This window comes from Mus caroli, unplaced genomic scaffold, assembly GCF_978045245.1.
Source record: "Mus caroli unplaced genomic scaffold, Mus_caroli_1 scaffold_11, whole genome shotgun sequence".
In the NCBI taxonomy this organism is placed as follows: Eukaryota; Metazoa; Chordata; class Mammalia; order Rodentia; family Muridae; genus Mus; species Mus caroli.
This window is the reverse complement of record NW_028227266.1, coordinates 57285611-57298405: the sequence shown is the minus strand read 5'-3', so window position 1 is coordinate 57298405 and position 12795 is coordinate 57285611. Positions and strand designations below refer to the sequence as shown.

The 12795-nt window shown below is 38.9% G+C and overlaps 1 protein-coding gene across 11 annotated transcripts in view; it reads left to right on the top strand.

Annotated features, from left to right (window-relative positions):
- The window catches only part of Neo1 (neogenin 1), a 157783-nt gene that overhangs the window by 93847 nt on the left and 51141 nt on the right, over positions 1-12795 (top strand). For 7 of the 11 annotated variants that reach the window (XM_085844673.1, XM_029481356.2, XM_085844674.1 and 4 more), the window contains exon 8: positions 8910-9129. In XM_085844673.1, coding sequence (XP_085700799.1) covers positions 8910-9129 — 220 coding nt within the window. The remainder of the gene's footprint in view (positions 1-8909; positions 9130-12795) is intronic. The other 4 variants (XM_029481357.2, XM_085844672.1, XM_029481355.2 and 1 more) reach the window with 1 other exon arrangement.

Here is a 12795-nt window from a genome sequence, read left to right as displayed (position 1 = left end):
GAAGTCTACTTTTCCCAAAATTAGCATAGCTAATCAGTATAGTAACTGTGTAGACTTTTTTTTTTTTAAAAACATCACTTTTGTCTATGGTGCTGGGGACCCAACCTCATGTGTTGAGTGTGTTAGCTAAGCACTGTGGTGCTGGTCTCCATTTTTTGTCCAGTGCTAGTTTTGTTTTGATTAATGCTAACATGATACACCACTTGTCCATTTTTGTATCATTCTGTGCCTGGTAGGTCCTCCCAATACATTTTTACTATTAATGTTTTAAAGAGATAATTACGGTTTTATATCAGCATGCCTGTAATCCCAGCGCTTGAGAGGCTGAGGTAGGAAGATTGTGAGCTAAAGAACAGACAGCCTTGGCTGTATAAGAGATCTGTCTCGAAAACCAAAGATGGGGTTGGAGGGAAGGAGAGAACAAGGAAGGAGGCTTGAGGTTTGGGTTGATGTGTAACTGGTGCAGCTTGTCACTCCTGTGGCAAAAGCAGGATGCGTTCTCTGGCTTAGGTGTTCCAAGGATACCATTCCGTCTAATCACTCAGTGTTTCCTTGCGTTCTTTATGGAATGCCTCCTGTTTTTCTCTTTTCTGCTCATTTGAAAAGTAAAACTATCAGGTTTGGATATAGATTTCCATTCTCTCCTTCTCCCTCTCGCCCCTCTCTCTCCCTCTCCTCCCCACTTCTCTCTTCTTTTACCCCCCCCCCTCCATGAATGAACAGTATGTGTAACTACTGTTCCTGTGTATATGCACTTTAAGAACTGAAGTTTAAACTTGTTAAGTAAACTTGTCCAGAATTGCACATCAAATATAGCTGTTGAAGCTGAGTTGTGACTCTCACCTGTCTAAATCACAGAAAATCAGATGCACTGAGACACTGTGTAATATTGTAGATAGATAGCTTCTATCCAACCTCGAGGTTAAGTCATGTCCTCATTCATTTTACACATTAGTACTTAAATTACTTTGTTATGTTAAGATGCCTCTCTTTTGTCAGGGTCAAATCTTGTATGTTTATCAAAGCCTGACTATAAATGCCATTTTAGCTGCCAGTGTTCTTGGCTTCCGGCAGAAAGGAGATACCTAATGTGATTGAGTGTTATTTAACCTACTTTCTATGTTATGTATGCCATGGTCATGTGATATACAGAGTTCTTTTCTATTAGTCTGCAAGAAAGGGATCTGTGCTCATTGTATCACTTATGCCATAGAGCTTTGCCGGCAGTGCTCAACAGGCATCGTTTCAGAACAACAGTCGGTGAGCGCTGTTGCTCAGTGTAATTCCTGCCCTTACTTTGTAAATAGACTCTCTTAAATTAGTTTCTTATCAGAGTTGTTGGCTTGTTATTAATTGTATGGATTTTATCTAAATATGATAAAGGATCTTGAGCATACATGTCTTAATATACTGCCCTGGGAATAACACTTGTGAATAATTAAGACATGGCAAATAGTTTTAAAATTAGATACGCCTTCCTTATTACACTAGCACCAATAAGGTTATTTCAACAAGCATGACCATTTTAAGGAGATTCAGGATATTTGGGAATCGTTTGCACTTTAGACCTTTTCTCTTTCTAGAATTGAAATAATGCTGATAGTAATAGGGAAATGATCCCCAGGCTGAAAGTAGGTGTCAGACCTATCATTGTTTCTGTCATACAAACCTTGAAAAAAAAAATAGCATATCTTTCAAATTTTAAAACTCATGTTAGATTTTCACAAGACAATTTGATGTTTCTTTCAAATAATACATAACAAAAAAGTGCATGCTGTTTCAAGTAAGCCCTATTCTTTTTTTTAATCTTTTTTTTAAAAGATTTATTTATTTTATGTATATGATATCTGCATATATACCTGCATGCCAGAAGAGGGCATCAGATCCCATTACAGATGGTTGTGAGCCACCATGTGATTACTGGGAATTGAACTCAGGACCTCTGGAAGAGCAGCCAGTGTTCTTGACCACTGAGCCATCTCTCCAGCCTCCCCTCCTCCCTTTTTAAATTTTATGTGCATTAGTGTTTGTCTTACATGTGTCTGTGTGAGGGCGTCAGATCTTGGAGTTACAGACAGCTATGAGCTGGGTACTGGGAATTGAACCCAGGTCCTTTGGAAGAACAGTCAGTGCTCTTAACCACTGAGCCATCTCTCCAGCCCAAGTAAGCCCTATTCTAAGCATAGGGTTCTTGAAAATTATTAGACTTTTTTCTACCTGAAAATCAGAATGTTAGAATTAATAAAATTTCCTCATGTGAGCTTTGTTGGAAAAAATTATTCTTGTCCTGACAGATGTTTGTAAATTAGATTGTGACAGTGTACAAAGAGGTTTCTCAGTCGTAACCAGACAGCATTATTCCTTTGCTCTATTTTTGTCTCATTATCATATTTATAACTTGAGAATAATGATGAATTTTATTATAGGAAATCTATGTCGTCTCTTATGTATATCCCTACCAAGCTATGAAACTTGTCCCATACACTGAGACACACCATTGGGAGCACTGCATACAACTTGAAGTTATAACTACCTCATACCTTTCAGTGCCTCCTTTATGTGACAAATGACTCAGGAGTAAATGATATGTGGCTCTTATTCTACTACTGTTTTTATTTTTAATAAAGTACTGTGACTGGTAGCCTAATACGGTTGTTTCCCTGACTGAATGTGAATGCTTTTACTGAACCTCTTTCATCTATTGGAGTAGTTGTTTCATTGGATTCTAGTTGTTGGTCTGTGCATCTCAAAAGTTTGTTTGTTTTTTAATTGCTTCTTTTCAGCTGTTGGCTATAGGGAAAATGAACTGTGCTTTCAGAATTGTGGAATAGGACCCAGAAGAGAAGGTCTCAGGATGAGTACTGAGCTGTGTGAACTTTGATATACACAGGTTTTGTCAATTTTAGAATGGCATCTCTAACCGTTTTTCAACGGCACTTATAAAAACAGCTTATCTCTACCCTGCTGGTCTTGGGAAGACATTTAAGGCTTTACTCTTAAAATGATGATACCCTTTAGGGAAACTGTTCCTACATTCATTGTGAAGAAGCTGGCTGTGATTAAAAATGTTTCCTGTAACCATAGAAAGTAGCCTGGACTGCCTAACAAGACCCTGTCATTCTTTTGACAATGCATTCATCTCTCTACTTCCTGACTGGAATATAATGTGATCATTCTCCTGCTGCCACAGTTATCCACTATAATGTACTATGAGCCCAAATAAACCCTTTCTTCTTTAGTGGCTTTTGACAGGTATTTTTCTCATAGCAACAAGAAAGGCCCTCAAAATACTAGGCAGGTGCTCTACAATTTACAGTTGATCTTCGTCCTCAATTTAGGTGACTTTATTTGTTGCACTTTGAAGCAGGGTCTCCTTGTATAGGTTTTCAGTCTAGTACACGGAATCCATGTTCTCATGTTCTTCCTGTCTCACCTCTCAGGTGTTGACAGGTATGTGGAAATAAAATAAAACATTGACATCTAGAAATTAATAGCATGTCATTTATCAAGCAAACTGTTGGATAATTGGAGTTAGCCTTGAATATAGTCTCTCATCTTAAAAGATACAAACTGAGCCAGGCGTGGTGGCGCAGGCCTTTAATCCCAGCACTTTGGAGGCAGAGGCAGGTGGATTTCTGAGTTCGAGGCCAGCCTGGTCTACAGAGTGAGTTCCAGGACAGCCAGGACTATACAGAGAAACCCTGTCTGGAAAAGCCAAAAAAAAACCAAAAAACAAAAATAAAAAACTATCTTTGAAGCCTATACTTCCTGAGTTTGTTGTTCATAATTATTTATTATGGTCAGTACCATGATCCAGAATCTTTTATTACTATACTACTTCTTTGAGAGAAATTACTAATAACTTTTGCAGCATTTTAAAGCACATATAGCTATAATAGAATATTGAACTTATTTCTGCAGTAAATAACCAGACAATAACCAAACTAGACAAAGAATATAAAAGAAATATTTTAAACATTTTACAAGCATGTGAGGATCATGACCACTAAGATTAGTGAAATTAGCCCCATCTTCCTGCCTGGAATACTTAACTTCCTGCTGCCCAGGGTGGGTAAGGGCACCCTTAGTCAGAGCTAGATGGAAGAGTTAGGTTGAGAAAGGTGGTTGGAATTTATAGAGCAGGCTACTTGAGAGAAAGGTACAGGAAAGAAGCTTGGAGAGTTGTAGGAATTCATTCTCCTCCAGTCTTTTGGATACCATGTTGCATTTATGTTCTGTCTGTCTCTTTCAATTTGACATTTCTGTAGACTTCTGATCCATCCTGTCTTCAACACTTCCAAAGTTTTGGTCAAAGTGTATGTTCTCTCATTATCTTATGATTATGCTGATGTGATTTTTCTTTCCTTAAGTACAAATGGTAAGTGGCCCTGTGGTGCTTCTGCATCAGATGTGCATGATGTTTGTCAGGATGCCTTGCTGTTTGGTCTTGTTAACCTTGATGGTGTGTGCGACTTAGGTGGTATCTTCCGTTCTATCTCCTTTCTGATCTCCTCTGATTCCTTGAGTATAAATGTTGCGGAGGATTTTGAAGTCTCAGAGCTCCTTCATCTTATACATGTCATCCCTGCTTCCAAATGTACTGACAGTTGATCAGTTGATTTTTGTCTTTTCAGTCTGCCCCTTTGTAGTACTTAGGATGCCAGAATTTCTTCTATTAAATTTACTTTATCTTATCTGCCTTATTTCTTAATACACTTTGATTTACTTAAAATACTTTTTTTTGTTTAATACAAAATGAAATTTATGATTTCCTGGTTATTATTGGAATACTTCTCAAGTCAGGTATGGTGGTGCATGTTTTTAATCCTAGCACTCAGGAGGCAGAGGCAGGAAGATTTCTGTGAGTTCAAGACCAGCTTGATCTACAGAGAGAGTTCTGGAACAACCAGGGATACACAGAGAAACCCTGACTAGAAAGACCAAAAGCAAACAAACTAACTAAAATCAATCAATCAAACAAACAAACAAAGAAACCATCTGTGTAAGGAATAATAAAAGTGACTCTATGCTTGGGAATATTCAAATTCGCTTTTATACAGATGTAGTAGCCTTCAAGCCATATGTTGTACAAAAGTTTGTGAAGCAACATGTTTGGCATCATTCCATTTCTTTCTTTACGTGTGTAAATATAAAGACATCTGTGTGAGTCAGCTCTCTATTGCTGTGATAGAGTACCTGGGGAAACTACCTAGAGGAAGAAAGCTTGTCTTTGCTCATGCTTATGGAGTTTTTGTCCATGGTTGTGTAGCTCTGTTGCTTTGGGCTTACTGTAGTGAGGTATTTCATAAGGAAAGTGTTAGCGGAGCTTGTTCATGACTGAAGTTGAGGAGAGGGAGACAGGGAAAGGGTTTAGAAGAGAGAAGAAAGGAGATCCCAAGAAATATTTCAGAAGATATGAAGATACCAACTACATTCTACTATACATATCTGGATATAATGGAAAGTGAGGGGGTCTCTGCAGGTGTCGGACAGAGAAGCAAACCACATGAAAAGATAAGAATGAAAACCAGATTGACTTTATCAACCTGGATCAGACCTCTGAGAGTCTAACGCCAGGTGGTTCACTGTCAGCGTATTTAAAACATTGTACAATATGGGAAAAGGTTTCCAGGCAACAATCAGTCCAATTCCAGATGCACAATAAAGCTTAAGATGTTGTCTACATAGACACTCCTTTTCAAAGTACATGTAACTATGAGGTGGTTTCCATAGATAAAAGGCCTAGAATCTAGTGTGGTCTCTGACCAATAGCATAGAGGTCAGCAGACCATAAGGGATCTCCCCCAAGGTAATGGTCTAGAGAGGGAAGAATCTGGGATAAACATTCTGTGACATCTCCCTAAGGATGAGTCATGGTTGAGAGATGGAAGAGTCTGGGGAAAGCATTCTGGCACATTTGGGTGAGGACTGCCTCCACAGTTCGCAGCCCCCACTCTCAGCTTTCTGGATGGAATGCAGGCGTGTGATTAGTCTCCTCCATTGAGGAGCTGCCCCTCATGATTAACATTCCTGGTTCCCATAGTGCTTCTCTGGAGTACCCTCATACCCTCTACAGGAAGGGAAAACGTTAGTTCTTCTACTTACACACTTCTGCTTGTTGTAAGTTGTTTTTATAGTTTACTGTTCCTTTACAATAAAAAGCATGAAATTACTCCACGTGGTTGAACAGCCTAGCAGCTTCCAGGCACAGGAGTTCTTTTCAGTAGGCTCTCTGCAGTACATGATCTTGGCTGGTATTTAATCTAGGGTGTCTAGAAAAGATTGCAGGACTAAGATTTAGAAGTGTTACATACAAACATCATAGGATTCTCCTGTAGAATTGTCAGATTAGCACTAGGCTCCCATGTGTCTCTTTGTCTCTGTGTCTCCCTCTGTCTCTCTAATACACACACACTCCCTTTTTCCCTCCCCAACCCCCCTTCTTTCTGGTATACTTATTAGCTTATACATGTGATGGTGTATGGAGCTGTACCTTCGTTGACATTCATGCATTGTAGATCTCACCCAATTCTAGGCAACGTCACCATGAACATCCCTGGGACTTACCAATATAATAGAGTTCTTTACATGAGGAAATAAAGGGCTACAGAGAATGAACCTTTCCCAAGACACTCTTGCAGTTTGAAGGAATTTAGAAACTACACACACACACACACACACACACCACATACATTTTGTATTTCAAAATGAAATTTTAAATGTGCCTACTCACAGCTCGATTCACTGACTTAAGTAGGTGTCAAATTAGAATAATTGGATCCTCTTAACCAAGGGCAACATGTCCAGCACAGAACTTAATGGTTTCCACCTTCAGAAACAGCTTCGGTGTGTGTAGTAATGTGTTAGTCAAGTGAAGCTATCCATCCCAGACTGGCCTGTGTCTGTTGCTATAGACATGGACAGTGTGAACAAAGAAGCAGAAAGGCTCGTTCTTGTGCAGTGAGCCAGAAAGATCCAGAGTACAGCACGAACAGTATGTCCCATCAAACAACAGTCTCTCTAGGCTGGGGAGCTAGATTGGGATCATCCAGTAGAAGACTGTGAGCCCTGTGCTGAGTTTTTCAGGCTTATACTATGGGAAGTTTTGGAGCAGAGTGAGTGATCAGATCTTTGAACTCTCAGGAGTAAATTCTAATGGCAGGAGGACAACAAAAGAGCATAATTTTTCAAAGATTGTAATTGCATATACTTGGCCTCAAGATGTGTGGTTTCACTTAGGCTTTGAGCTGTGATGACTGATTTCTGAAAGTCTTGGAGTAGTTTCCAGACGTTTTAATTTTGTGGAAGACTTAGATAGGTTGTTTGAAAATCAAGTGTTTTGTATAACAGAAATGCCCTAGAACGCTGTGAGCATTGCTATTTTATATCAGACTGTGCGTCTCAGTATGTTTGTGCTTGTAGCTGAAGAAAACTTCATAATGTTACATTTTAATAGACTAGCTCTTCCCAGGATTAGACATAAAAAGAGAACAGAAAAGAATAAGTGATTCCTAGTGACACAGCCACACTGGAAGTGAAGTCTCCATTTCCTGCTGGCTACATTCAGGGTCTTCACACCAGAAGGCAGGGTTTGGCTATTAGTCCACCACTTGCTATGACCCAGGTTGTATCTCCTTTAAATACCCTCCTCTGAAAGGCTGAGACAGTATGGCAGTACAGATTACAGAGTTGTTACTGGTCCACATAAATGAGACAGAGCTCCTTGTGCAAAGTGCTCAGATACCTCTAGGAGACTGTTTGCCTTATTGCCCTACCACTTAACTCAAAACTGTGTACAGGTAAGAGTGCTTATCTAGGCAAGTAGAGGCCCTGGGCTCCATCTCCACAAACGGCAGATATAGGAGAAACGAAGTCTACAAATTATTTTCTTCTCTGACTGTTTCCTACCAATTTCCCCAGGAAGTTTGTAGTAATTTCTCTTTTTCTAGCATGAGACCCTCTCTGAGGGGTGGGGCGGTATGTGTGTGAGGGAGATTAAATTTGAACTTTTGTCTCTAAAAGGGAGATTTAGGTTGAATACAAGGAATAAAATTTCTAAAATCAGAACTATCTAATAGATAGGAAGAGCTGTTGGCGACAGCTGCTTAGTGCTTGCATCACTTCATCTCTCGCACCCAGTACTGCACTCTGGAGCTGTTAGCATGGTGGTGAAGATCCTGGCAGAGGATCCTAAGTTACCTATATTGTTTTTGTGGTCTTGGAATTTTGGGTTCGGGTTTTTATAGTGATAAAACTAAGTGGGTTGACATAAGGACAATTGAAGTGTAATTTATCAAGATGAGGAAAGTTGTCACTTCCCTGGGTATTGCCAATGTGGATAACAGAGCTAAGTATTAAAGTTGGAAGTGTAGCTTTCTAATCTGTAAAGCTGAAAAGATAAATGAAGTCATATACCCCTACCACAGACTTTCCCCTGGGGCCCTTTGTAGAGTGTAATGAAGAGTGTCTATACTATAATCATTATAGATAGGTTTTTCCATGTTTTGGTAAAGTAGAAAATCCTGAGGTCCACCAAACTATGAGAGTTATATGCAGAGCTTGACACATGTTGCATGCTGCTTTCAGTATTAAGATTACCTGGGCACTGCTGTGTCGTCATTTACGATGTGTTATTCTCAGCTGTCTTTTCCCTGCTCCTTATCCACAACCCTTATCGGATGAGAAAACCTGACCCACAGTGATGTGTCTTGAATGTCCCCATTAGCTTGCAGTAGTTACCCCAGCCCGCATGTTAGCCTTCAGTTTAATGGCCTTTTTTATGTTCATTCATTTTATTTTATTTCCCATCGTGGTTTTGTTTATTTCTTTTTTTGTTTTTTGTTTTTCTGTTCTCTTTAAAAACCATCGTGGTTTGCCCTTCATATTCCCCAATGTTTGCACATGACAAGATGTTGCCATCCCAACATTACCTCCCACTTCACTGACCAGTGCCACTACTGACCATCTAGCACCAGCCACAACGGGACCACTACCTTCAGCTCCTCGAGACGTCGTGGCCTCCCTGGTCTCTACTCGCTTCATTAAATTGACGTGGCGTACACCTGCATCAGACCCTCATGGAGACAATCTCACCTACTCTGTGTTCTACACCAAGGAGGGGGTTGCTAGGTAAGTGCTGCAGGTTTCCAGCCAGTGGGCTGCATCTTCTTACACCCTGCCTGGTCGTGCTCACCCTGTTTTATTGTGCAGGGTGTTTTGTTTTGGTTTTTTACCACTTTTCAGTCCAGAAAATAAGATTGTTGAAATATGTCTTCCCCATTATTAGGGGAAGTGTTATTTAGTCATTATATAAACTCCAAGCACATTGAAGTCCTAGCAGTTTTTCCTGCCTTTCTGAAAAAATTGGAGAAAGTAGATAGAGCTGTTTAGGTAGAAGCATTCAGCTATAGCCTGGACTGTGCCTGGTGTGTTTTGTTTGCAGGAACTCAAGCCAAATCAAATCAATATGTATGCTAAATAAACATTGCCACTGAAACACATCTCTAACAGTAGAACTATATACCTTTCTCATAAGATTAATTCAGCACAAAGTGTAAAGATTAAAGTCAGTATAACTTATTAGTCAAATGAATTTAATTTTGTACCTATAGGGTGCTTTGATGTCAAAAGAGTATTTAGGAGTAATGGCCCTAAAATGCCACATGTTGGTAAATCCTCTGGTACCTCCACCCACCTCAGGGGCTTATGTTGTTTACAAGAGGATGTCTAGAATCTCCAGACCACTTTATCGCACAACCTGGCTTTATTTATGTGTATACTCTCAGTTTCCTTTCTTCCCAGTTAAATTCATTTTCTAGGGAAGCCAGTCTACTTCTCAGTGGTGCCTCTGTTCCCAGTCTCTCTGGGTTCTTTCTCCTTTCCTCTTTCCAGCTAAAGCTACATGTCTTATTCCTTCTGTACCAGTTTAAGTCCCATGAGGCCCTCTCAGGGCAGTCTCTACCTTGGCACATTACTGTTACTCTCCATATGAACTGAAACTACTGATATTGACAATTAACTATAATAATAAGAATAATTTAAGGTTGTTTGGTTGTTTCATGTGTATTTACATTGTTTTCCCACCAAGTTATGAACTCTGTGAAAGACCCATGTCACCTGCTGTTGTAGATTATTTCTTTGTTCATTGTTCTCAGCTTAGGGTCTTAACATAAGTACAGTTTATTTTTCTGCTAGGTTACCTGTAGTTATTTTATTTACAGACTCACTCTCTCTCTCTCTCTCTCTCTCTCTCTCTCTCTCTCTCTCTCTCTCTCACTGTGTTTATGGCCAGACTACCAAGCTCATCAGGTGTAGCACCCTGTGATTTTTGCCTCATCACAAATTACAATAATATACTTTTATCTTGATAGAGTGGACTACTTGTCAAATAATGCTTACTGAAAACAGGTTGTTTGAGATTTTACAAAGATAAGGAAATAAAGTCCTATACATAAAATGATGGTACAGTACTAGTCTACTGAACATGAAAGACATTAAATAAAAGGAAGTTTAGAGAGTGGTAAGTGCTGAGAACAAGAAAACCAAAAACTAAAACAAGAAAGAAAGAAAGAAAGAAAGAAAGAAAGAAAGAAAGAAAGAAAGAAAGAAAGAAAGAAACAAAGAAAGAAACAAAGAAAGAAAGAAACAAAGAAAGAAAGAAAGAAACAAAGAGAAAGAAAACAACAAAACCTCCTAGATCCCAAACTCACACCCACAGTGTTATCGTAAAGCAAGGATAATAAGAATGAAGCAGCAGCCCATGAACCCTAGTGGGTTTCAGTGTCAATGTCAGAATAACCTATGGGCGATGTTAATGGCCTAATTGCAAATGTCATGTAAATTCACAGGGAAGAAGGCATCTAGTTATTCCTACGCATAAGGCACACTATCATCTCTACAGCAGGACCTTTGCCTTCATTAATACTTATTCCATAAATAATCTCCCAAACAAATAACTATGCTTGGTTTCCTGTCATGCTCAGATAACACGCCCCAGCCCTCCTCTAAATGCCCACATACAAGTTTCTATTCACGTTTATACTGTATTAGGACCCAGCTTATCCTAGCACCTTTTGTTAAATCTTTAGAATTTACAAATCTGATGATGTCATTTGGGAGCTAGAAGTGGGCTGAGAATTTTACAGTGACAATTGCAAGAACACAAGAGTTCAGTTTCCATGTCTGGAGTAAGGATGGTGACACCTTATCGGTCACCTTCCTGACCCAGAACTTTTGGTAGAAATCAGTATGAGGTTAAAAATAAAGCACACGTTTGGAACCAGGTGTTGGAATGCCAGTAAGAATTTGGGCAGAATAATAAAGAATAATAAAATGGGAGTGGATGGTTTTTGTCTTTTGAGCAATTGTGCCCCCTGTTTGTAGCTAGCAGTATTTTGAGAGCACTTTTCAAGTTTTTAATAGGAGAAGGAAAAAAAAATTCAGAGACATAGCAGGTATGTTGATCTAGAAGCAGTAGTTGACAGCCTGGGTGAAGGTAACAGCAGTGACTTAAAATGGGTAGGAAATGTAGAAAATATTATAGAAGATGCTTCAAGAGGCTAAGCTTTGTTACTGCATTAAGCTTGATTTCTTAGTACAAGCAATGAAGGGATAAAAGAAGTCTAAAATGAAGTCTAAAACCTGTATTGTGATTATTTTGTTTTATAATATAAACAGTTTATTTAGCTTTCTTGGGCTTATATTTATCATCTTAAAAATAAGGATAATAAATTATTTTATGCAGTGTAATAAGAATACAGTGTAAAAATGTAGACCTTACAGGCAAACTTCTCTACTTCTGCATTTAAAAATTCAACCACCAGGTGGCACTGTGTGCCTTGGTCATAAGTAGTAATTCTGTTGGGCCCTTAAGTTGTGTGGTCCAGTGGGTCCTTTGTTTGCCTTTCATTATACCTGTGTAATATTAGTCCTCTTTACCATTTAAACACCTCTATTTTAAACGCCAGTGATTTTCTGATATTGGCTATTAAATGAAGAGTTGAGAGTTACTCCAAATAATAATAGTATTTTCAAGATGGATAAAGCGTTAGAACTGTTAGTCTAATTCTAGGGCTGCATATTACGGATACCAGGCCAAATCAGAACCATCATTTTTATGATTCAGGAGCTAATAATTGTTTCTGTGTTTTAAAACAGTGATTTTTTTTTTTAAGCTTTATATAAGCAAGTGTTTTGCCTGTAAGCTTTACTGTCTGGCACTTTCAAGAAAAAGTTACCCGACCTGTCTCATTCTTTCATTAAATACCTAAAGAAAGTAAAGTTCAAAAAGAGGTAGTGGCTTGATTATAGTCTCTTGATAGGCTAACGGCCCTACCATAACCAGAATTAGATTTCCTAGCTTCTTGTTCAACACTGTCTTAATATAAAACACACTTTTTTCGTTCTCATTTGATTCAATTCCATTGTAACTACACAGATATTCTGGAAATAGTCCTTTCTGATGATCTCTGGTTCCTGTCTGATGCTGCCTTCTCTCTCTCGTAAAGAGAAACTTGGTTCATATGGACCAAGCCATCTTAGGTCAGGGTTTCCTCTCTGGGAATCATGCTTATGACTGACTCCCATTTTATAATAATGATTCTATGGAAATCTGTTTCAGGTTTTGATAATGTCACTGGTTTCTCCCATTTCCCCACCTTTCAGAGAGGAACAAACAAAAGCTACATACAGTTTCAGCAACGTAATACTTAGGATCAGAAGGCAGATTTTAAATTCTGTGTGTGTGTGAGTCTCCTTCTTATGTGAGCATTCTGCCTATGACTTGTGTAGTGTGTA